Source organism: Colobus angolensis, unplaced genomic scaffold (assembly GCF_000951035.1).
Source record: "Colobus angolensis palliatus isolate OR3802 unplaced genomic scaffold, Cang.pa_1.0 Scaffold308, whole genome shotgun sequence".
Taxonomy (NCBI): Eukaryota; Metazoa; Chordata; class Mammalia; order Primates; family Cercopithecidae; genus Colobus; species Colobus angolensis.
In genome coordinates, this window is record NW_012116355.1 from 1135399 (window position 1) to 1156514 (window position 21116).

At 53.2% G+C, this 21116-nt stretch overlaps 3 protein-coding genes and 1 pseudogene across 7 annotated transcripts in view; 2 read left to right on the forward strand and 2 right to left on the reverse strand.

Moving 5' to 3' along the window:
- LOC105517835 overlaps nucleotides 1-148 on the forward strand; it is a 1159-nt pseudogene extending 1011 nt beyond the window's left edge. The window contains exon 3 of the transcript XR_001002719.1: nucleotides 5-148. The product of XR_001002719.1 is annotated as an uncharacterized LOC105517835 (transcript). The remainder of the gene's footprint in view (nucleotides 1-4) is intronic.
- A 2328-nt stretch (nucleotides 149-2476) lies between these two features.
- On the forward strand, nucleotides 2477-3270 carry CCL27 (chemokine (C-C motif) ligand 27). The gene is made up of 3 exons (XM_011950520.1): nucleotides 2477-2606; nucleotides 2755-2887; nucleotides 3074-3270. The coding sequence occupies exons 1-3, from the start codon at nucleotides 2537-2539 to the stop codon at nucleotides 3207-3209; spliced, it is 339 nt and encodes a 112-aa protein (XP_011805910.1). The 5' UTR covers nucleotides 2477-2536; the 3' UTR covers nucleotides 3210-3270.
- IL11RA (interleukin 11 receptor, alpha) lies at nucleotides 3262-13471 on the reverse strand. 2 transcript variants are annotated; one of them, XM_011950517.1, is made up of 13 exons: nucleotides 12905-13471; nucleotides 9836-9935; nucleotides 9488-9548; nucleotides 8243-8412; nucleotides 8002-8116; nucleotides 7816-7848; nucleotides 7564-7730; nucleotides 6455-6618; nucleotides 5239-5380; nucleotides 4746-4865; nucleotides 4539-4635; nucleotides 4203-4285; nucleotides 3262-3664 (listed from the first exon to the last, which is right to left on the reverse strand). In XM_011950517.1, exons 1-13 carry the CDS (start codon nucleotides 13049-13051, stop codon nucleotides 3648-3650), a joined length of 1416 nt encoding a protein of 471 aa, XP_011805907.1. In that variant the 5' UTR covers nucleotides 13052-13471; the 3' UTR covers nucleotides 3262-3647. The 2 variants fall into 2 exon arrangements, with proteins under 2 accessions (XP_011805907.1, XP_011805908.1); XM_011950518.1 differs by lacking the exon at nucleotides 12905-13471 and adding an exon at nucleotides 11136-11237.
- Nucleotides 13472-14533: 1062 nt separating this feature from the next.
- Nucleotides 14534-19055, reverse strand: GALT (galactose-1-phosphate uridylyltransferase). Of its 3 annotated transcripts, XM_011950514.1 has the most exons (11): nucleotides 18341-19055; nucleotides 17872-18041; nucleotides 17563-17638; nucleotides 17425-17473; nucleotides 17171-17300; nucleotides 16963-17019; nucleotides 16670-16792; nucleotides 16230-16362; nucleotides 16043-16126; nucleotides 15567-15721; nucleotides 14534-14749 (listed from the first exon to the last, which is right to left on the reverse strand). In XM_011950514.1, exons 1-11 carry the CDS (start codon nucleotides 18420-18422, stop codon nucleotides 14669-14671), a joined length of 1140 nt encoding a protein of 379 aa, XP_011805904.1. In that variant the 5' UTR covers nucleotides 18423-19055; the 3' UTR covers nucleotides 14534-14668. The 3 variants fall into 3 exon arrangements, with proteins under 3 accessions (XP_011805904.1, XP_011805906.1, XP_011805905.1); XM_011950516.1 differs by lacking the exons at nucleotides 17425-17473; nucleotides 17563-17638 and having other exon boundaries at nucleotides 18341-18537; XM_011950515.1 differs by lacking the exons at nucleotides 17425-17473; nucleotides 17563-17638 and having other exon boundaries at nucleotides 17872-19055.
- Nucleotides 19056-21116: the final 2061 nt, after the last annotated feature.

A 21116-nucleotide genomic window follows, 5' to 3' on the forward strand; every position in this document is an offset into this window, starting at 1 on the left:
GGAGCAGAAGCTGGAGCCTCTGCGAGGCCTGATGAGCTGTCTGTCCAGCGGCCTGGGCCCTGCTCCCCAGCGCTCGGGTCGTGGCCTCCCGCGCCGCAGCCCCACCGCCGCTGCCCAGCCAGCCAGTGCATTAAAGATTTAAACCGAAGCCCACCGTACTGACCTCCTGACTCTGCCGCCGCTGTTGCCATTCGAGCCGAGCGCCCCTCCCCACACTGGCTCTGTTCCGTACTGACAGGGCGTTCCTCCCTAAAAGGGTGCCCTTCCACGTCAAAGCGCCTCATCAGTGTCAGGCCTCCTGTTACTATCAGTGACTGTCTCCCCCAACCCCAAGCCCCAAAAACCCATACTGTGAATAGCCTATATGAAGAGAACTAAATAATCCTGCCTGTTACTCCCTTCCTCGGAGCCAGGACTTTGCCAGCTGTCTGAAGAATCTTCTCTGCTGGGAGTGTATCTCAAACATTTTAAGCAGAGGTGTAGGATGCAGGCTGTAAATGAGAAGGGGGGAGATTCCTAGAAGCTGCCTGCCACAGAGGAGGGACTTGGGTTGGTGACCTTTCCTACAGTTCATACCCCAACTTTTGGCTTCTCCAGTCTGATCCCAAGTTTAGAGATCCTTGGCATCAGCCTACCTAGCAGTTCTTGCTCCCTCCCTAGGAGAGTCCAGGAGCCACTGCTCTCTGCCGCCCCCTTCTGTCACCCAATCGTCTGGGACCCACTAACACAAGTGATGAGAATCAGAGGCTGCTATGTGGGCCTGCCTTCAGTTAGGGACTGGACCCAACACCAGAAAGGGCACCACAAGATTAAGTTAAAGAAAGAGACAGCCCAGTTTCTGGCTTTCAGCCTGCAGCTACCCCTGCTACTGCAGATTTTGGCTAGGGAGAAGACTTGGTCTTAAAGGGGAGAGGTGGGTGCACACCCAGAAGCATTTGCTTTTTGCCTTCCGAAGGCCTCTGGACCAACAAGTCCAGGAAAGACCAGAAAGTATGTATCGCACAGCCAACTGATGGAGAAGGTCTTTGATAAGACCGAGGAACCTGGGAGATTTCCTTGGGATTTCCTCAGTGGCTACACCCAAGCCTTGGAGCACAAGAGAAAGGCCTAAGCCCTATCCCAAGAGAAAGCCTACTCCATAGAGAGTGGCTGACCCTACAACAGATGACTGCAACAAGATAAGGGCTGGATTACTGCTTTATGACTTAGTTTATGTTTCAAATATAGAGCAGGACTTGCAGATTGAGATCCCTGGACCAGGAGTGGGAAATTCTTCAAGGAGCCAGGGGTACTGAACTTGGCAGCATACCGCCACCCTAGGCAGTTCCCAGCTTCCTGGAAAGGACTGGATAAAGAGGAATATGAGCTTTGCATTGAGGGAGAGGGTAAAGAACAGCTGGGTATGGGATTAGGAGAGAAGTGGCTATAGCTGGAGGGTGGGATGCAGAGGGTATAGGAGTTAGACATGAGGGTGTGACTGAACCTGGGTAGGGAGGGGGGATGTTCCTCCAGGCCCAGGAAGGAGGGTGGAATTTGAGTAGAACAAAGATGTAATTGAGTACTTGAGTCTGATGTCTTCAACAAGTCAGGGACTGGATCTGGAGACCCCAGGCCCCTGCTGGCAAGAGGTTGGCATTCCTGGAACAGGACTAGACAAAAACAGGAAGGTAAGATTCATTGGGTCTTTTACCTGTTTTGACAACAGTAACCTAGCACCAAAGAGCTTTTATCTTCCCTCCTTATCTACCCCACCTTTCCTCCCTGTCTCATCATCCTGGGGAAAGCTGCCCCACCTCAGCATCTCCAAAGCACCCTCAATATTACCAAAAATGGCCTTCCCCCAGCTTCTCTGAATGTGGCTGGCCTCAGCCAAGACCCCTCCTCAGCCAGCAGGGCCTGCTCTAGGAACCCATTCCCACCAGTTTCTCTGATAAGACAGTCAGGTCAGGCCAGGAAGTGGGGAGGAGAAGATGAAGGCAAGCTGGTGCTCGCCTGCCCTCTGCTCCCACCCCACCCAGAACTCCCCTATCGGAATCTGTGTGTGCTAGTGTGAATTTGCTTGTGATTGGATGACTGTGAAAACACAACTGGGTGGGATTGGGACTTTGAGTGTAACTGGGGCTATATAATTTTGTCTATGGTTGTCTGATCACGAGTATGACTTTGTGAGGTTGACCGAATGATTGAGGAGTGACTTCGAATGTGTGGCTATGCATATTTGAGTGTGAATGTCTATCGTTAGAGGTTGCTGTGGATGCTTGACTGCCCTTACTCACTGTTCCATCAATCCCTACATCACACACTAATCCTTCCCTCAGCTTCACTGCCCAGAGCTTAGGAGCACATGGAAAATGGCTGTCCTAGATGAGGAAGGAATCTGTGGCAACAGACCAAGAATTAGGGCCCAAGAATGTCACAGGATACACAATACATCTCCAACCACCTCTGACTCACCTAGTGCCCCAGGTAAAAGGCACCCAGATAAAAGGTAGGGGAGGAGGAGAGGGAGAGAAGGAAGAGTCTAGGCTGAGCAAACATGAAGGGGCCCTCAACCTTCTGCAGTCTCCTGCTGCTGTCATTGCTCCTGAGCCCAGACCCTACAGCAGGTGAGTACTTGGGGGTATAGAAAGCTGGGGGTCTGGGTGAATGGGATGAAGTTGAAAAGACCCAGGAAATCCAACCTAACCTCCAGCTGTCTGGCAGAGAGGTTCTTGGTCAGGATCCCTCTGAACACATGGCCCTGTTGCCCTCTAGCATTCCTACTGCCACCCAGCACTGCCTGCTGTACTCAGCTCTACCGAAAGCCACTCTCAGGCAAGCTACTGAGGAAGGTCATCCGGGTGGAACTGCAGGAGGCTGATGGGGACTGTCATCTCCAGGCTTTCGTGTGAGCTCCCACCCCTAATACCCCTGACTCTGACCTCAGTCCCAACCCCTAATGCTGATCCCAACCCCAGCCCTAACTGCTAATTCTGATGCCAACTCAGGTTTTCATCTGGTCCTTGCTCCTAACCCCTGGACCCTAATCGCATCCCCAAGCTATGGCCATAGCTTTGTACCTTTCTCTACCCAGGCTTCACCTGGCTCAACGCAGCATCTGCATCCACCCCCAGAACCCCAGCCTGTCACAGTGGTTTGAGCACCAAGAGAGAAAGCTCCACGGGACTCTGCCCAACCTGAATTTTGGGATGCTAAGGAAAATAGGCTGAAGCCCCCAATAGCCAAATAATAAAGCAGCATTGGACAATAATCTCTAAGTACAATCTCCAAGAACTTCCTTATTCTCTTTATTCACACCTGCGCAATCCCTGCAAGGGGAAAGGCCAAGAGCCAAGGACCCACGCACACTCCCCAGGCACCTACATACATGCATGCAGAGAACACATGTTCCCTGCCTCACAGACACATGGTCACACATGGATACAGATGTACACATTACACACATTCCTTGAGCAGAACTCCAACTCTGGGGTGAAATCAGAGGTACAAGCACCTTTCAGCTGGCAAATTTGAAATACAGGGTCTCACAGAAATGGGCTCCAAACAGAATTTCTAGCTGAGACCCAACCATAGGGATCTACTGTCCATCCATCCACACCAGCAAGACAGAATTATAGGTGGACTCTGCCGAAGCCCTCCTGGGTCCTCTATAGGTTTGGAGCTCCTAGAAGAAGCAGGAGGCAAATCAGGAGAGACAGTAGGACTGGATCTTGGCCCAGACCCCCTGAGAATGAGGGAGGTGACTCAGTTCTAAGCTTAACACTGTGAAGACGAGTAGAGGAGCCCAGCTCTGAGGGAGCCTCTTCAACACGCTGAAGATAAGGGAGTGGACCTAGCTGTGGGCCCAGGAACATTAAGAATGAGGGAGGGGACCCAGCACTGATCCAAGACACCTGGAAAAAAAAGGATGAATATCCAGCTCTGAGTCTAATACCCTGGAGGAGTATTAATACTAATACCCTGGAGGGGAGTCCATCTGGGGGCCTTCCTCGGTACCCTGAGAAAAGGGGAAGTGACCCACTTCTTAGCCCAGGGACTCAAGAATGAAAGGCCCAGCCATCAGCCTAGACATCATTAAAATGAGGAGACCCAACTTGGATTCCCAGCATTTTAAAAATGACTAGGGCAGCCAGCTTTTAATCTGGACACTCAAAATAGGGGCACACATATCCAAGTCCAAATCTCCTGGATGTCCTACTCACCTGGACGCCTGTCCACTGGAATCATTGGGGCCAAGAACCCAGGCTTTGGGGATCCATCCTTCCCGCCCCGTCTCATCCTCAGCCTGGGGCACAGAAAGGTAGCTGTCTCTCCAACAATGTGAGGTATCTCAGTCTCCTCCAAAGGGTTTATTAGTAAAGGGTCAGGAGAGGAATCAGTTAAAATCAAGTGGGGCATGGGGGATGGAGGTGTGGGGAGGTAGTTCCAGAATCAGACAGGTTCAGTGGGCAGTCATGAAGGGTGGAGATGAATGTGGTCTATGGACATCAGAGCATTTGTGAGGATCAGAGGCTGAGGGACCGATGGCAGTCACTTACCAGAGCCCCAGTGCCAGGGCTCCAGCCATCAGTCCCAGGAAAGAAAGGATTCCCAAAGACGCCAGTACAGCTACCTGCTCCACAGAGTCCCTGTGATCTAAGAGGGAGGGCCACATGTTACTGAGAGCAAGGCTGACCAAGCTTGGTGTCCCCTTTTCTCTGGGGTTTTCACTCCTTTACAACTCTTGCCCATCTGCCCAAGCTCACCAAGTAGCCGAGGGTGTGGTTGGAGGGAGGGCCTTGGAGGAGCAGGGCTGTCCACCTGAGGCTCCACCTCTGGCTGCATGTGTAGCTGGCCCCAAGCTGGTACCTCCTTTGGTACGGTCCCTAAAGGAAGGCAAGACCCAATAAGTGTCCACATGCTGGTGGGGATGGGGGTCACGTCCTGTGCTCAAGGCCAAGGCCTAGATTGGAAGTCAACCCTCCTAGGAGGAGGAGCCTGATAGGGCATGGCCAGTTCCTAGGGAGCATCGCAAGCTCCAAGCTTGTAGAAGTGGAGCCTGTAACTGCAGGGGTGGAGGCCAAGGGGAAGGACTTAAGCTAAGACAGGGCTGTAGGCAAACAAGACTGAAGTCTGGGACAGTAATTGCGGTGCCTGCGTGGGCAGGGCATGTGTCACCGGGCTGTCTTTCGGAATTGGTTCAGCTGATAGATGCTCTGGGGTGGGGCCTCTGCCCTTGTGTTTGGCTTTGTCTCTCACCAGTGCTCGGAGTTCCCCAGGCCTCCGGGCTCCAGGTGCTCCAGGTGCCAGCATCCAGAAAGTCCCGGGCACTGACTCGTACGGCATGGGGTAGCCCAGCCACAGCATCTGTGATCACCTCCTCCAGTCCAGCTGGCTCCACCTGGGGGTAAACATGACTCACTGTTACCCAGCTTGTAAGTGCAGGGCCTTCCCAACCATCATCTGCAAAGAGCACCCCTTGCTCCCAGTCTCATCCTAAAGCCTAGTAGAGCTGTCCAGGTCTCATGTTGGGTGTCTGGTGGGGCTGAGTCTACACCTAGTGTTTGTAAGACGGCAGTAGTGATTACTTAGAGAGGCTGTGGCATCAGGCAGCCTGGGTTCAAACCTTTGGTGAACCACATATTGAATGACCCTTTGGGCCTCTCTGTGACTCAGTTTCTTCATTTGTAAAATAGAGGTGAATATACCTAAACAAAACAATGTATGCAAAAAGTGTAGCCAGAAACCCCACAGGAAGGCAGCACTAAGTAAATATTAGTTATTATCTGATGCTGCTGCTCCCCAGTCCTGATACCAGCCACCCTTTAACATCTCCTGAGATTCTAATTCACTGCTATCCTCAGCTGGGGATATGAGTGTTTGTAGGAGACGTGCCTCTAGGTAAGGCACTCCTTTTCCTAAGAGTTATTTTTAGGCTGGGCACCATGTCTCACACCCCAGCACTTTGGGAGGCCGAGGTGGGCGGATCATGAGGTCATGAGTTCGAGACCAGCCTGGCCAATATGGTGAAACCCCGTCTCTACTAAAAATACAAAAATTAGCCAGGCATGGTGGCAGGCACCTGTAGTCCCAGTTACTCAGGAGGCCGAGGCAGAAGAATTGCTTAAACCCAGGAGGCGGAGGTTGCAGTGAGCCGAGATCATGCCACTGCACTCCAGCCTGGGTGACAGAGCGAGACTCCCTCTCAAAAAAAGAAAAAAAAAGAGTTTGTTTTTTTTTTAAAGCCATTTCTATCTTCCCACAGATGGGCTTCACATCTTAGTTATAGCCCCACAGGACAGACTCCGTCTGTCAGTCACCACTGCAACCCAGCACCCAGTACAAAGCCTGGCCCACAGGGAAGTGTTGGGTCTTCAGTGACCTGCCAGCACTGGGAAGCTACACAGAACACCCAAGATCATGAAATCAGAGACAGGACCCACAGCCGCGGGTTGGGACGCACTCCAGGCCTCACCGTGGACCAGGCTGGATGCTGTGCCGGACGGTACTGCAAACGGAACTTGAGCAGGAAGTGGGGCTGGCGCGGCCAGGAGGCAGGGTATGTCCAGCTGGCTCGCAGGCGTCGGGGGAAACCTGGTACCGACTCTACCCGCAGGCCCTGGGGTGGGTCAGGGCGCACTAAGGGCGTCAAGACACAAAGTCAGGGTAGGCTATGGGTCCCCGTCACTTCCCTACCACTTTCCAAAGTGTGTGTTTAAAGGAGCCTTAGCCAGACACTCCTGAGAGGGGAGGGGAAATCTTAAACTTGATCATTCATTAGACTCAGACCGGTCATCTGTATTATGAAATGGGCTGAGGCCGGGTGTGGTGGCTCATGCCTGTAATCCCAGCCCTTTCGAAGGCCAAGGTGAGAGGTTCACTTGATACCAGGAGTTTGAGACCAGTGTGGGCAACATAGCAAAACCCTGTCTCTACAAAAAATTTTAAAAATTAGCCAGACATGGTGGCACATGCCTGTAATCCCAGCTACTTGGGAGGTTGAGGTAAGGGGATAGCTTGAGCCCAGGAGTTGGAGGCTGCAGTGAGCCAGGATCACGCCACTGAACTTCATCCAGGCTGGGCACAAAGTAAGATCCTATATCAACAAAAAAAGGAAGACAAAGAAAAAAAGAAACCACCTGAGATCTGTGGGTGGGCTTTTGAAATGCTTGTTGAGTGAATAAAAGAGCAATTCTTATTTTCATCCAAGGAAGATGAATTGGCCCAAATTCCAGCTAGAGTTTTAGTGTCCCACTCCCATGCACAGGTCAAGGAAGGAGGGGCCAGCAAGGCAGGACATGACATACGGCTGCATTCAGTACAGGGCCCATAGCAGGGCCTGCTCTGCGGCTAGCCAGCCAGTCAGGCAGTGTGGGTAGCAGTAGCGGCCTCTAGTGTGCTGAAATAACCATGCCTCCTGGGCTCTGATCCCTTTGCCTTCTTAGGCTCCACAGGGCCTTCTGTGTGTGAAATGGAGTCTATGTTGGGAGGAAACTGTTTGGGAGCTCTGGGAGTGGAGAGATCTGAGTCTATTTGGGGTCTCTGTGATGGGGGTCTGGAGGAGGTCTAGGGGTGGGTACTCACAGATGCTCTGCAAGCTCACATCCAGCAGGCGTGTGCTGGCGCCCAGTGGGTTCACCTCAGTCACATTAATCCGGTACTGGCTCCAGAACTCAGCCCCGTGGACAACACAGCGGGCAGCACCTAGGGGATCCTGTGGGCATGGCCAGGGCCCTGTGGATGGACTCCTCCTAGAAGGGAGGACATGGTCTTGGGCTCTGAAAATGCCTACTGTGGGACCCAGCTGGAGCCCCCACATGCTCCCTCATGTCCTACCTCTGGCTATCAGCTCCTAGAACTGTCTTCTTCCTGGTGGGGAGGGGGCCATCTGAAGTCATGAAGGAAAAGAGGGCCTTCTGCCCTCTCTGAGGCTTTCCTTAGAACCTACCTCCCTGCCTCCCACACCCATGTTGTGCCAGCATACCCAAATGTGTAGGCATCCACACCCAATCACGCACACACCTGTAGGAGGTGAGGTAGCGGGTGGGTAAACCGCTGATCTGACTGGGACTCCAAGTGCAAGAGAAGTTCTCATAGTCAGCTGCTTGGCAGGAGACAACAGGGCGGGCTGGAGGGTCTAGAGGCAGAGGGTACACCTGGAGACTGAGCAGTCCTCAGGTCCTCCTGGTCCCAGAGGGCTTACTCAGGTCCCATACTCCCTCAGGATCCTCTTGTGTCATCACTGCCACCCTCCCCAACTCACAGCCCAGCTGCAGGGTCACTGTGCCCCCAAGTGCACCATCCAGCGTCTGGCAGATGTAGGTGCCCTCATCAGTGCTGTCCGCCTGGGTCAGGACCAGTTCATGCCCTAGCCCAGAGTCAGGTCCCTGGAGCAGCCTTGGCTCCCCGTCCCGAAACCAGGACACTGGGTCCCTGGAAGTAAGATGAGGTGACAATAGACAAAGACAAGATGTCAAGCATAAGTCAGACCATGCCACAGCTCTCCATTGGCTTCTGACTGCATTTGCAGTAGAACCCAAATTCCTTTTACTGGCTTTCAAAGCCCCTGTGAGCCAGCCCTTGCCTTCCTTTTCTTCTTCAGCTCCTCTCTGTCTCCCCCTCACCCACTGAAAACTCCAGCTACATTGGTCTTCTTTCTATTCCTTGGGGATATTGAGCTCATTCCCACCTCAGGGCATTTTGCACTAGCTGTTCCCTCTGTCAGGAGCACTTATACCTTAATGTGCGCACGGCTGCCTCCTTCCTGACCTTCAGAAATCAGCTTCAACATCACCTCCTCAGAGAGACGTTTCCTAACTACCAATTAAAAAGTAACCACGGGCCAGGCGCAGTGGCTCACGCCTGTAATTCAGCACTTTACGAGGCTGAGGCGGGTAGATTACTTTAAATCAGGAGCTCGAAGCCTGACCAACATGGTGAAATCCCGTGTCTACTAAAAATACAAAAAAATTAGCGGGACCTGGTGGTGCGTGCCTGTAATCCCAGCTACTTGGGAGGCTGAGGCAGGAGAATCACTTGAACCCAGGAGGCAGAGGTTGCAGTGAGCCCAGATTGCACCACTGCACTCCAGCCCGGACAACAGAGTGAGACTGTCTCAAAAAAACAAATAAATAAATAAGGTAACCACTCAGTTGTCCTCTTCAACATCCCTCTCTTTGGCTTTTCTGCCCTGCAGGTATTACTATCTGGCAAGATTCTCCTTTGCGTATTGTCTTCCCCACTAAGACGTAAGCTCTGTGAAGGCAGGCACCTTGCCTGGCATTAGCACTGCTGTATCCCAGAGCCTAGAATAGACCTGGCACTTGGCAGGTGCTCAAAACATACCAGCTGAATTTTCTGTTGAATAAGGATGGTTAGAGGGTTAGGACAGATAAGAGAGGCGAGGATTACGGACAGAGCGGGCAAGGATGGGAGAGGCAGGACATGAGGACTAGGCAGAGTCAAGAAAGGGTCATGAGTGTCAGACCAACAGGCAGGGGGCACTTACCCGGCAGTCACTCCAGGACAACACAGCTTCACGGACCTGCCGGGCTGCCCATACTGGACCCCTGTGGAGGGCACTTCTGAGGTGAGGCTCTTCCTTTACCCCCCTCCCCACTTTGTGAGAATGGCAGATAAGAAGCAGACTGTTAAAACCTAGGTGGTGGGGGGCTCACTGGATCAAAGCATCATGTTATAATCTGGAGACAGAGGTCAGAGAACAGGGTAGAGAGGGGACCTAGGTTGGATGACAGGGGCAGCGGTGGTATCACAAGTTAGGCATGGGAAGGGGCCACAGTGAAGGTGGCAAGTCATAAGTCAGAGTTGGGGGGTTGTAGAGCAGGGTTCTTCTCACCTGAGGGGCCCCAGGCCTGGGGGCAGGAGGAGGAGGCAGACACCAGGGCTGTAGCCACGGCCACCAGGACCCTGCTCAGCCCTGAGCAGCCGCTGCTCATCTGTGGGGAGAGGTAGAGTCAGAAATCCCCAACCCCTGAGAAGGGAGGCTAAAGCCTGGCTCTTCCTCTCTAAAACTGAGGCTTCCTAGAGAAAAACTGATGCACCAAGTGGGGTAAGGCTGTTAGAAATCACTGGGGGAACTGACCTGAGGTCCCCTTTCCCACTGTATACCCAGTGCTTCGCATGTGCACACACACACATACACACGGACACACACACACCCTCACACCCTCCATCTCAGTCCTGGGCTTAGGGCCCAGAACAAAAGCCGGAGGCAACACTGTGCCAGCAACTCCCCCTCCACCGCCCTTGGCGCCCACCCCTGGCACCAAGCACTGGCACCAGCTCAGCCACTCCCATTAACCCCTCCAGTCCAGCTGTTGGGAATTCTGGTATTTACCCCCACCTGGTCCAGGGCTTATCACCACCTCTGATTAACCTGGGCAGACCTTATCACCCTGGGGGAAGGCTGTCATCATGGATCTGAGCTCATGTGGCACTCCCACCCTGAGACCTACCCCTGCTCTGGCTGCCAGGCTTCTCGTCTGAACCTGGCTCCTTGCTCTGGCTACTTGAGCCACTCAGCTGGGCCTGGCTCTGACACTTCGTTGGTCTCCAGTCTGTGAAGCTGGATGGGGCTAGGGTGCAGGCTGGGGCTGTGTAGTTAAGCAGATCCAGATGCCCTGGCTGCTGCCAGAGGCTGGGGGTGGGTGAGGAGCCAGCAGATGGAGATGGAGACAGGGTGGCGGGGAGAGGAGGGGAGGGAAGGGGATGGGAGGCTAAGAGGAACTGGGAGCCTGCAGGAACAGGCATGGGGGCCACAGCACCAAGAGATACTCAGAGATCAGGAGTAGGAGGGGATGGGGCAGTGCGGGAAGTGTTGGAAAGACTGGATTGGGGTCGGTGGAAACTCAAAAAGCTAACAGTGTGTCTATATTGCAGGTGGGGGATGCTAGGAGAGAGAGATTCTGGATGAGGGGGAGCAGAAGGAGGAAGGCAGTGGTGAAGTAGTTGGAGAAGGAAGGGGCAGGCAGGGAAAGGGTTCTGGGTACAAGACCAAAAGAGGAAGAGCACGGACCCTTCAGGAGTAGGAGTAGAGCACAGCAGGGCCTCCATGTGTCTGTGTGTCTGTCTGAGTGTGTCCAGTTGGCTCACCCCTGGCCACCCAGCCACACTTACCCTGCTTAGCCCCACCCTACCTCGGTGATCCCAGCGGCAGAGTGTCCATGGCCTCCAGGACTTCCTCTCACCAGCTACAGCCCCCGTCTCCTACTCCACTCAGTTCTGGGACCCCAAAGCCATTCCCTCCTTCCCCTTCCCTGCCCCGCCCCCTCTAAGCCCTGGAGCTCCGCCGCCCCTAGCCAGGCCCCCTCCCCGCTTCTGCCTCCTCCCTCCTTCCCTCCCACCCAAGGCCCTGTGAAGGGAAGAGGCCTCCCCCAAGTCTGGAAAGGAAGCCACAGACACAGCCAAGGCCAGCAAGAGGGAAAGGAGGGTGGCTAACACTTATGTTCCTGTCAGTGAGAGATGCCCTGTGTTTTCACACAGCCAGACATAGTCACATTCACACATGGACTCACGACGCACAGTTAACAAAAGGGCATGCCTTTGAACACACGTGGACACTATCAAATGAAAAATCAGATACAAACTCCTCCTCTTTTCACTCCTCACCAAATGTTTCCTTAGGGCACAGCTGGCTGTGCTTCCAGGGGAAAGGAGGCCCCAAGTTGGGGGATATAAGGAGAGGCCAAAGAGTCCAGTTCCCCCTCCCCTGGAAGTTCCAGCCATTTCTCACCTCCCCCTCCACTCTTTGGGCCCCAGCACCAGGAAATGCCTTTGGTCCCTTGGTGCCAGATACACAAGACCCACAGTTACCCTCAGACTCACACACTCTCACATGTGGTCACTCACAGTCACACGGGCACAGCCACACAGTCTCAGACTCAGATACACTTACACATATTCATAAACTCACGCAGTCACACATACACACAGCCCCTACCAGGGCTCACAGCACCGCCTAAAAGCAACTTCTCATCGTGGTCTAAGCCCCCTCTCTCAGGGAGCTCTTAGCAGTGGCAGACCTGCATCTCATCACTGTTACAGGCCCCCAACTAGCCAAAGAAATCAAGATCAGCAGGGAAGGCAGGCATAGGGGCACAGGGAGAGACAAAGAGGCAGGAGAAGCAAAACTGGAAATGCACCCACATAGAGACCAGGGGAACAAAGCTATGAAGAAATACGCAGAGATATCTCTACTAAGACAGCAATAGGGAGAGAAAACGGCATGTAAGGGAAACTGAGTCAAGCAGGGAAACAGAAAGTAAGGAGCAGTAGACCTGATGCTGGGGATTCTTGAGCAGAGGAAGAAGGAGGGGAAGCCACGTGTGTTGTGGGTGTGTCTGTCCATGCTGGACACTTAAGAGAAAGGTCAGTCCCATGGGCTCTTGAAGTAGGTCCCCCAATACATGAATACAGCTGTACTCCCACACGGTTTGAGTTAGGACCCAGCACACACACATAGTCACAAACCTCACTTTTGCTCTGCTACTGCTGAAGTCACACATTGGCACACACAGAGCCAGCCACCCACTCTCATGCTGGCAGACATGGTCTCAAACCCCACAGAGACCTTCCCAAAACACATTCCCTAATGTGGTCACAGCCCCTCTCACACAAACACACAACCCAGTCCCACTAAAAATGTGCATTGACAGATACACACATAATCCCACACTTGCACAGCCACATGCAGCCCCAGCTCCATGCACACTGACACACGCAGTCACATTAGCTGACAGCTGCACCAAGTGACACTCAGAATCGCACACAATGATACTGTCACACAGACACAGCCTCACAGGCACACACACACTGACAGTCGTCAGTCACTCCCGGCCTTTCAGATCATACATCACCCTGCCCCGCCCACTCGTGACAAGACTTTGGCGTCTACACCAGGCCTCACCTTCCGCGGCCGCTGCCGCCAGCGCCCTCTGCCCTCGCCCTCTGCCCCGGCCTCTACTCCCTCCCGCCCTGGGCCCCCGCAGTGGGGGCGGCTCCGCCCAGACGCCAATGGAAGGAGAGGAGTGAAATAGGGGGGCTCCTGGCCCATTGGAGACTCCAACTGCCAATCACCTCCACCCCCACCTCCGCCGGACACTTCCTGTCCCGTCCCGGACTGAAGAGGCTGCCGGGGACAGAGTCTGGAGCTGGATTCCTGGGTCTCCGCCTGAAGGCCTACCCACCCTGGAACAGCAGGACAAGAGCCACTGGCCAGGTGATTGGAGAAGCTGAAGGTGCCCCTGACTCCAGATAAGGAAGAAGAAGGGCTGTGTAGGGCAGTGGTTCTCAAAGTTTGCTGGATATTGTGGTTTGAAAACAGCAAAACCCCACCCCATACCAATTAAATCATAATCTCTGGAGGTTGGACCTAGACATCAGTATTGTTTAAAACTTCCCAGATGCTTCCAAAATGCAGCCAAATCAGAGATGTAAGGTGTGTCGGGTATATGTATACCTCAAGAAACCAGCCACCCACCCAGGGCTCTCATCTACTCCCCAGTCACGGAAGCTCGAGGGAAATGTGTGCATACTGTGTCTATCAGATCTTCCAGACCAGGGCAACACGCCCAAGTTCCAGATACTTCCCCTTCAGGATCTCAGGGAAGAAAGACCCTGGTCTGGAAGGCACGCAGCCAAGGTTCTCCTGGGCCAGATTCAGTCACTGTCCAGCCTTAGTGTGATTTCCCCACCCACAGGCTTGGTTCCCCTGGGAAAAGAATGAAGGCAAAAACCATTCTGGCCATCCCTGCATCATTCACAATCCCTGCCTTCACCTTAAAATTTGGAGGACCCCAGGTGGCATCAGGTCTCCTGTGTTGCATAGACTGTTGTTACCGCAGCATTGCCAGGGAAACAGGTCTAGAGGGGACAGAATAGACCCCAGGTCACTCTGAGAGCCATACCTTCCTTCCAGGCCCTGGGGTTCCTAACTCTAGCAGTCCCTTCCCTGTCAGAGCTGTTTCTGTTTGTGCAATGATTGGGGCACAAGGGCAGCAGAAGTATATGGTGCCCGCACATGTGAGAGTCTGGAGGAGCCAAGGACGCAAAGCCATGTACACACTCCCTACATGCTCCCTACCCGCCCCTTTAGCCCCTGTGGGCTGGAGCAGAGCCAAGCTGCAGCCACTCACAAAGCCAGGGTTCTGGCCAGCAGCCCAGGATCTGGCCACTGACCACTGGGATCAGGATCCAGCTCACCCGCTCCCCGTCAAACCCTCAGGCCCAGGCTTGGAGCTGACACCCTAGGTGTGGTGGCAAAAGGGGCTCTGGCCTTCCCAAAGCCTCAGCCACAACCAAGACACAAGATTTTAAAAGTTTCCTAAACTGGGATACTGTCATTACACCAAGAGTAAGAGAATCTATAGGCTAGATGTAATACTGAATATTAATTTTGTTCAGAAATTTGGGTGGAATTTTTGCATCAAGATTTTACACATTTGTAAACAAAGAGAAATTGTAGCCGGAGCTATGCCTTTAGCTTTTAACCCTATATCTCTGAAGGTTCACACTCCTCTGATACTAGAGTATGTGATTAAAGTTTGAGATGCACAGTTTTATTAATGCTATATCTGCCCAAATTCCAGTCCAGGATTCAAGGCCCTTTCTGCTTAATTCAGCAAGACTGTTGAAAAAAGAAAAAGGATTCAAGGCCCTGTGGTCGGCATAGTCAGGCGATGGTTGCTGTCTCCCTGTCCTTCTGCCCCAGGCTGTAATGAACATCAGGAAGTGCCCTTAGTCTCTCCGCAGCCTGGAAAAGGGACAGGGAGCAATTAAGGAGGATAAGGGCTGGGCTGCCAAGAATGGTGGTATGGACTTCTTTTCTTCTTTTTCTTTTTCTTTTTTTTTTTGAGACAAAGTCTTGCTCTGTTACCCAGGCTGGAATGCCATCATGCCATGATCATGGCTCACTGCAGCCTCAAACTCCTGGGCCCAAGTGATCCTATCTCAGTCTCCCAAGTATCTGGGACCACAGGTATATGCCACCACACCTGGCTAACTTTTAAAATTTTTTTTGTAGAGACAAGTCTTCCTATGTTTCCCAGGCTAGTCTTGAACTTCTGGGCTCAAGCAATCCTCCCATCTTGACCTCCCAAAGTACTGGGATTAAGGCGTGAGCCACCACACCTGGCGGATGGTATGGAGTTCTAGGTGCTCAGAAGATACTTTGCTGGATATTGTGGTTTGAAATATGAATATGAAATATGAATGCCACAGGCCCACTGGGGGTGGGCCTGTGGGATTGTGAGGCTGGTGATAAGGACTGCTGGAGCCTCCAGGGGATGAAAGAGTTGAGCAGCTCCTGAGTCCCAAGGAATGCCCAGGTTGTTATGGGAACTATCAGGGTCATGACTGTTGGGATCCCTGGAGGAAGCAGGAGAGAAAGGAGATCTGAGGACTATACTCTCCTTCCAGGCCCTAGGGTTCCTAACTTTGGCAGTGCCTTCCCTGCCAGAGCTCTTTTCTGCCTTGTGCAATGATTGGAGCAAAAGGGCAACAGAAGTACCAGGTGCCTGCACATACTGCATGTGAGAGTCTGGAGAAGCCAGACTGCTCTGAGTCCTGACCTGCTCAGGGGTGAGGTCCCTCTGAGCCTGAGCAAGCATTTCGTAGCCAACCATGAATTTCCGGACAGTGGCAGAGCGCAGGAGCGGAGGGTAGTAATGAGCGTGCAGCTGCCAGTGGTCCCAGTTGGGCCCGGCCTCAGATCCTGTGGGAGCCCCTGACAGAAAGAAGAGAGATAATGGGGAGAGAGAGCCCTTTTTCAGTTATCCAGCTTAGCCCCTACCCCCAAACCCAGCCAGGTGTCTGAAAACTACATCTCCCAGGATCCCTGCCTGAGAAGAGCTGGCAGGAGATTAGAAAGCACATTGGAGACATATTTTCACCAAGTTTGCTGCTCCACCCTCAGTCCCAGCATCTCTGCTCTTGCCACATCCCCCAGCAACTGTTTCAAGGCTTGCTCCTTTGGGGTTGCAATTCACTGGGCTGGGCCCCAGGCCCAGAAATGGTGTTGCAGATATAGGTACTTGAAAAGCCTCACCATGCCAGCCCATGGAATAGGGAAAGGACGTCTCAAAGAGGTTGTCGTACTTGGTCAAGAGCTTCTTCATGATGGAGGCTAGATCTGGAATCAGAGCCTGACTCTCAGCCTGGGGTCCAGATGCTGACCCTACTGGGAGCAACCCCCATCCAGTGCCTAGCCCCAGGATCCTACTTGGGAGACTGACCATCACGCTCAGCAGGGGTCAGCTCAGGTAGCCGCTGCACATGCCGACGGGGCAGCAGCAGTGTCTGGTAGGGCCACGTTGCCCAGAAGGGGACCAGTACTAACCAGTGCTCACTGGTTAGGACCAGACGTTCCTAGGCAGGCAGAATGGATAGGAAGTCATCAAGATGACATAAGAGCTGGGGTGGGGTCAGCAAATAGGCAGGGGAAGCAGAAGAAAAGAATGTGCCCAGAATCTGATGGCTTCTCACCACCTCCACCACTAACCACCTGAGTCTAAGTCACCATCATCTTTCCTTTAGATTACTGGATTATTGCTAAGGCCTCCTAGCAAGTCTCTCTCTCTACTAGTTCCCCTCTAGCTTTCTCCTTTACACACCTCTCTCGTGGGGTAAGAAAGTTAGGGACTCCTTGGGAACACAGGGCTTGGCTCTCTCCCACCTTCCTGAGTAGCTCCTGGCGGCTATACTCCATTAGCAGGGGCTCTCCGTGCTGACTCTTATAGGTCTGCTGAGATCGCTCCTCACGCTGGGCAATATCTGGCAGGAAACTGCTGGCCCATACCTGTCAAGGGGCAAAAGCAGAGAAGAACAGACAGGTCCTTTACTTCCAAGCCTCCACATCATTGGCATATTTCCTTTGTCCCATCCATTAATCCAGTTCCTCTGGAGTCTGAGCCACAGTGCTGGCTCAGACTCAGCCAAGAATCCCACTGGAGCCCCTGACACCCTTACCTGGCAGTGGGGATGGGGGTTGGAACAGCCCATCATGGCACCTTTGTTTTCAAAGATCTGTCAGATAGGGATAGGGAGCTTTGTTAGCCAAAAGACACCAAGTCAGCTCCCTCCTGACCACATCCTGTGAAAACAAATGTTACTCCCCAGAACCGAAGCTTCATCACCCCCTCCCTGCCCATCCAGGGGAAGGGGTGACTTCACAAACCTGCACCCAAGGGTACTGGGCACCCAGCTCCTCTGTGACTGAGGCCCATGCATCAACAACAGCCCGGATCTCAGGGACCGACATGAGTGGCAGCGTTACATCCGACCAGGGGTGGAAGCACATGACCTTACTGGGTGGTGAGGGGGGTAAAGATAACTGAGAGGTAGGGCTTGGCTGTGCTAAGGGCAAGGCCCAACCCCAATGCTGAGTCTCCAACCCTGGTTTGAAAGTTGTAAGGGGAAATCCATAGTTACCAGACTCCTCGAGCAGCCTTTGCTTGGAAAAGGGGATGATCACTGGGTCCTGAGGTAAAGGAGTATGACTCTCTGCAGCAGAAGTCCCTCAAGAGGTCTAGCCACCCTCCTCCCCGACAGCAGTTGGAGCCAGGTTACCTGGACTGGGGGCATCAGGCTGCAGAGCTGGGAAGTCGTTGTCAAACAGGAAGGTGCTATCGTAGTGGGGATTCACCTACTGACAAGGATGGGCTAGAAGCACTCACTGCCCCATACCACCAGTTACCTGGTGGGCTTCAAAGACTGGACAGGCTACAAGTGAGTAGGCAAGGCCCACTCTAGGGGACCAAAAAGCTTGGTGGGATATGACCCAGAAGGAGGTTCACTACCCCTGTGGGTGGAGGACAGCTCTAAGAGGGAACTACTCCCCGTGGCCCAGCCTGCAGATGCAGGGCTCTACAGGCTTACCTCTCCATTGGCTCGGGTGGCCCCGGGACACAGAGGGTTGAGGGGGTCATGGCGGGGCACTGTCTTCAGAAGCTGGGGCTCCACTTGACCCTGCCAGGGCCGCTTCATGCGGTGAGCTGACACCAGCACCCACTCATCCTGCAGTGGGTTGTAGCGTATATGCTGATGGTCTGGGGGCAGACAGTTAAGATCAGTCCTCAGAGCTCTCTAGCTCCCTCTCTCCTGGGTCTCACCCACCAGCAGGCCCAAGCTCGGAAGCGTCCTCTCCGCCCCGTCCCGCTCAGGAGCTAGAGGCCCAGGATTGGACCTTCCCAACGCCAATTGGCCTGCAGCTCGTACACAGGCGACTGTATGCCTTGTCGGTCTGGCTCGGGATGAGCGTTCCAACCTTAGGTGGGGGCAAGAGCTTCCTAAAGAAGGGGAGGGCTCGGCTCCGCGCCCCAGGGAGTCCCTGCCGCGGTGCAGTTACCGCTTGCCCGGAAAGTTGCTGCTGCGGCGTCCGCCTCTGACGCCTGCTGGCGCTGCTCAGGATCGGTTCCGCTGCGCGACATGAGGCCACCGGGGATCCGCTGGAAAATCTGCAGGGCGGTGCCTCACCCTTCACTTTCTCCGTCTACACCGCCCCTCCCCGCGTCGCCCCCGATGATTGGCCAGCCGCCAGCACGTGACTGACTGGGCTGCCCTGCCACCTGGGGGCGGGGTTCAGAACAGCTGTGAACCCTGGGGGCAGACATTGATGATCCCACTCCACCCAGGGCTGGAGCCACTGCACTGGAAGAACCTCTGTGAAAGCTGCCTACTGCAGAATCCTTGGGCTCCAGGACGCCTACAAGACTTGCTTGCTGCAACCATTCATTTGATCTTTCATTCAGCAAATATTTACCGAGCATCTACCATGTGCTACGCACCTAGGCTGTGTGAAGCATTGGGCTGCACAAGTCAGGCATGGCCTCTGCCCTGCCTGAGCTTACATTCTAGGGCGAGTAAGGATATGACCCTGGATCAACAGTGCCTCAGTCACCTGCTCAGTGACTGTAGTGGAGGAGAGGCAAACTTGGTGGGGTCTGTGTGGAGTACTATATCCATATCCTATCCCTAAAAGCAAAAACAGATTTCGGAAAAAGGGCTGAGTAACCATATTGCCTTTCTTTCTCTCACTCTTGCTCTGCTTCTTCCTCTCTCTCTCTCTCCTACACACACACCAAGACAGCACAAGAAGTGGGAGGGGTAAAAGAGCTATAAAAAATCTATAAATGGCCGGGCTCGGTGGCTCACGCCTGTAATCCCAACACTTTGGGAGACCAAGGCGGGCGGATCACGAGGTCAAGACATTGAGACTATCCTGGCCAACAACAACAACAACAAAAAGCTGGGCGTAGTGGCGCGCACCTATAGTCCCAGCTCCTCAGGAGGCTGAGGCAGGAGAATCACTTGAACCCAGGAGGCAGAGGTTGCAGTGAGCCGAGATTGCGCCACTGCACTCCAGCCTGGCAACAGAGCGAGACCTCGTCTAAAAAAAACAAAATCTGAAAATGTGGGGAGTATAGGACTATCAGAAGCTCCAGCCACCATCTTTTTTTTTTTTTTTTTTTTTGAAACGGAGTCTCGCTCTGTCGCCTAGGCTGGAGTGCAGTGGCCAGATCTCAGCTCACTGCAAGCTCCGCCTCCCGGGTTTACGCCATTCTCCTGCCTAGGCTGGAGTGCAGTGGCCAGATCTCAGCTCACTGCAAGCTCCGCCTCCCGGGTTTACGCCATTCTCCTGCCTCAGCCTCCCGAGTAGCTGGGACTACAGGTGCCCTCCAACACGCCCGGCTAATTTTTCATATTTTTTTTAGTAGAGATGGGGTTTCACCGTGTTAGCCAGGATGGTCTCGATCTCCTGACCTTGTGATCCGCCCATCTCGGCCTCCCAAAGTGCTGGGATTACAGACTTGAGCCACCGCGCCCGGCCCCAGCCACCATCTAGGTGGGGCCTAGTGTTTCCTTTACACATCCCCTTCCCTTTTCTAAATTTTCCTTGGATCGGACCAATTGGCTAACACTAGGATAAAATTCAAATGAATTCCTCCCCTGGTACTTTTTTTTTTTTCCTTTGAGAGAGAGTCTCACTCTGCCACCCAGGCTGGAGTACAGTGGTGTGATCTTGGCTCACTGCAACCTCCACCTCCTGGGTTCAAGCGATTCTCCTGCCTCAGTCTCCTGAGTAGCTGGGATTATAGGTTCATGCCACCACACCCGGCTAATTTTTGTATTTTTAGTAGAGATGGGGTTTCACGTGTTGCCAGGCTGGTCTTGAACTCCTGACTTCAAGTGATCCTCCCGCCTCAGCCTCCCAAACGGCGGCCCCCTGGTATTTTTAAAGAGCCATCTAAATATTGTCTAAACCTCTTCCCCATTTCACAGTGGGGACCAGAGGACTCAAGGTCACCCAGAGAATTAGTGGCCAAGCTGAGATTTGAATGCGAGTTTCCAAGACTCTTCCCAGTGCTGTGAGATGCCTCTGGGACTTCAGTGGAATGTAGGACAGAAACCCAGTGACTTAGAAGTTGAGCCATAGCAGGGACGTCTCTTCCCCCAGTCCAGGCCAAACCAAGCCAGGTGTTTTGCAATTGGGCTGCAAAAACTAGGTCATGGGTCATTTACTTGATCTCTGCCCTAAGGTCCTCAGACTGTAGGGGACAGGGAGCTGGGGACTGAGAAACGGGGGTTTTACCTGTCCCACTGGCTGTTCATACTACCCAAAGAGGTGAGACAGGAACAGGAGATCTGCTTTTCTGTTCTCTCAGTTATATTTGTTTGAGTGACTAGAGTTTGTAGACAGCTCCATTTTCCCAAGAACACTAGTGCTTCAGTGCCACACCCTGAATCATGCTAACTAAATCCTGACCCCCATCAGGAACATCTTTCAGGAACATCTCCATAACTCTCCTCTATGACTCCCCAAGGTCATTTTTTGGAGGAAGAGGAGAATGACTAAGATGGGGCCTACCCAGCTCCCTCCCTCCCAGATCCCAGAGGTGTTGTTACAGTAAAAGGATCCCGATCCAGACCCCAAGAGAGGATTCTTGGATCTCATGCAAGAAAGAATTCAAGGTGAGTCCATAGTGTGAAGTCAAAGCAAGTTTATTAGGAAAGTGAAGGAATAAAAAAATGGCTACTCCATAGACAGAGCACCTCTGAGGGCTGCTGGTTGACCATTTCTATAATTTTTATGTGTTTTTTTTTCTTTTTTCTTTTCTTTTTGG

Coding starts and splice junctions, on each gene's coding strand:
- CCL27 (XM_011950520.1), top strand. CDS start 2,537: ATGAAGGGGCCCTCAACCTTCTGCAGTCTCCTGCTGCTGTCATTGCTC. Junction 2,607..2,754: donor GAGCCCAGACCCTACAGCAG/GTGAGTACTTGG, acceptor GTTGCCCTCTAG/CATTCCTACTGCCACCCAGC. Junction 2,888..3,073: donor TGTCATCTCCAGGCTTTCGT/GTGAGCTCCCAC, acceptor TTCTCTACCCAG/GCTTCACCTGGCTCAACGCA.
- IL11RA (XM_011950517.1), bottom strand. CDS start 13,051: ATGGGCCAGGAGCCCCCCTATTTCACTCCTCTCCTTCCATTGGCGTCT. Junction 9,549..9,835: donor CCAGGCCTGGGGCCCCTCAG/GTGAGAAGAACC, acceptor TGCCCTCCACAG/GGGTCCAGTATGGGCAGCCC. Junction 4,636..4,745: donor ACCACACCCTCGGCTACTTG/GTGAGCTTGGGC, acceptor CCTCCCTCTTAG/ATCACAGGGACTCTGTGGAG.
- GALT (XM_011950514.1), bottom strand. CDS start 18,422: ATGTCGCGCAGCGGAACCGATCCTGAGCAGCGCCAGCAGGCGTCAGAG. Junction 17,301..17,424: donor AAGGCTGCTCGAGGAGTCTG/GTAACTATGGAT, acceptor CTCACCACCCAG/TAAGGTCATGTGCTTCCACC. Junction 16,127..16,229: donor GACCCCTGCTGAGCGTGATG/GTCAGTCTCCCA, acceptor CTCTGATTCCAG/ATCTAGCCTCCATCATGAAG.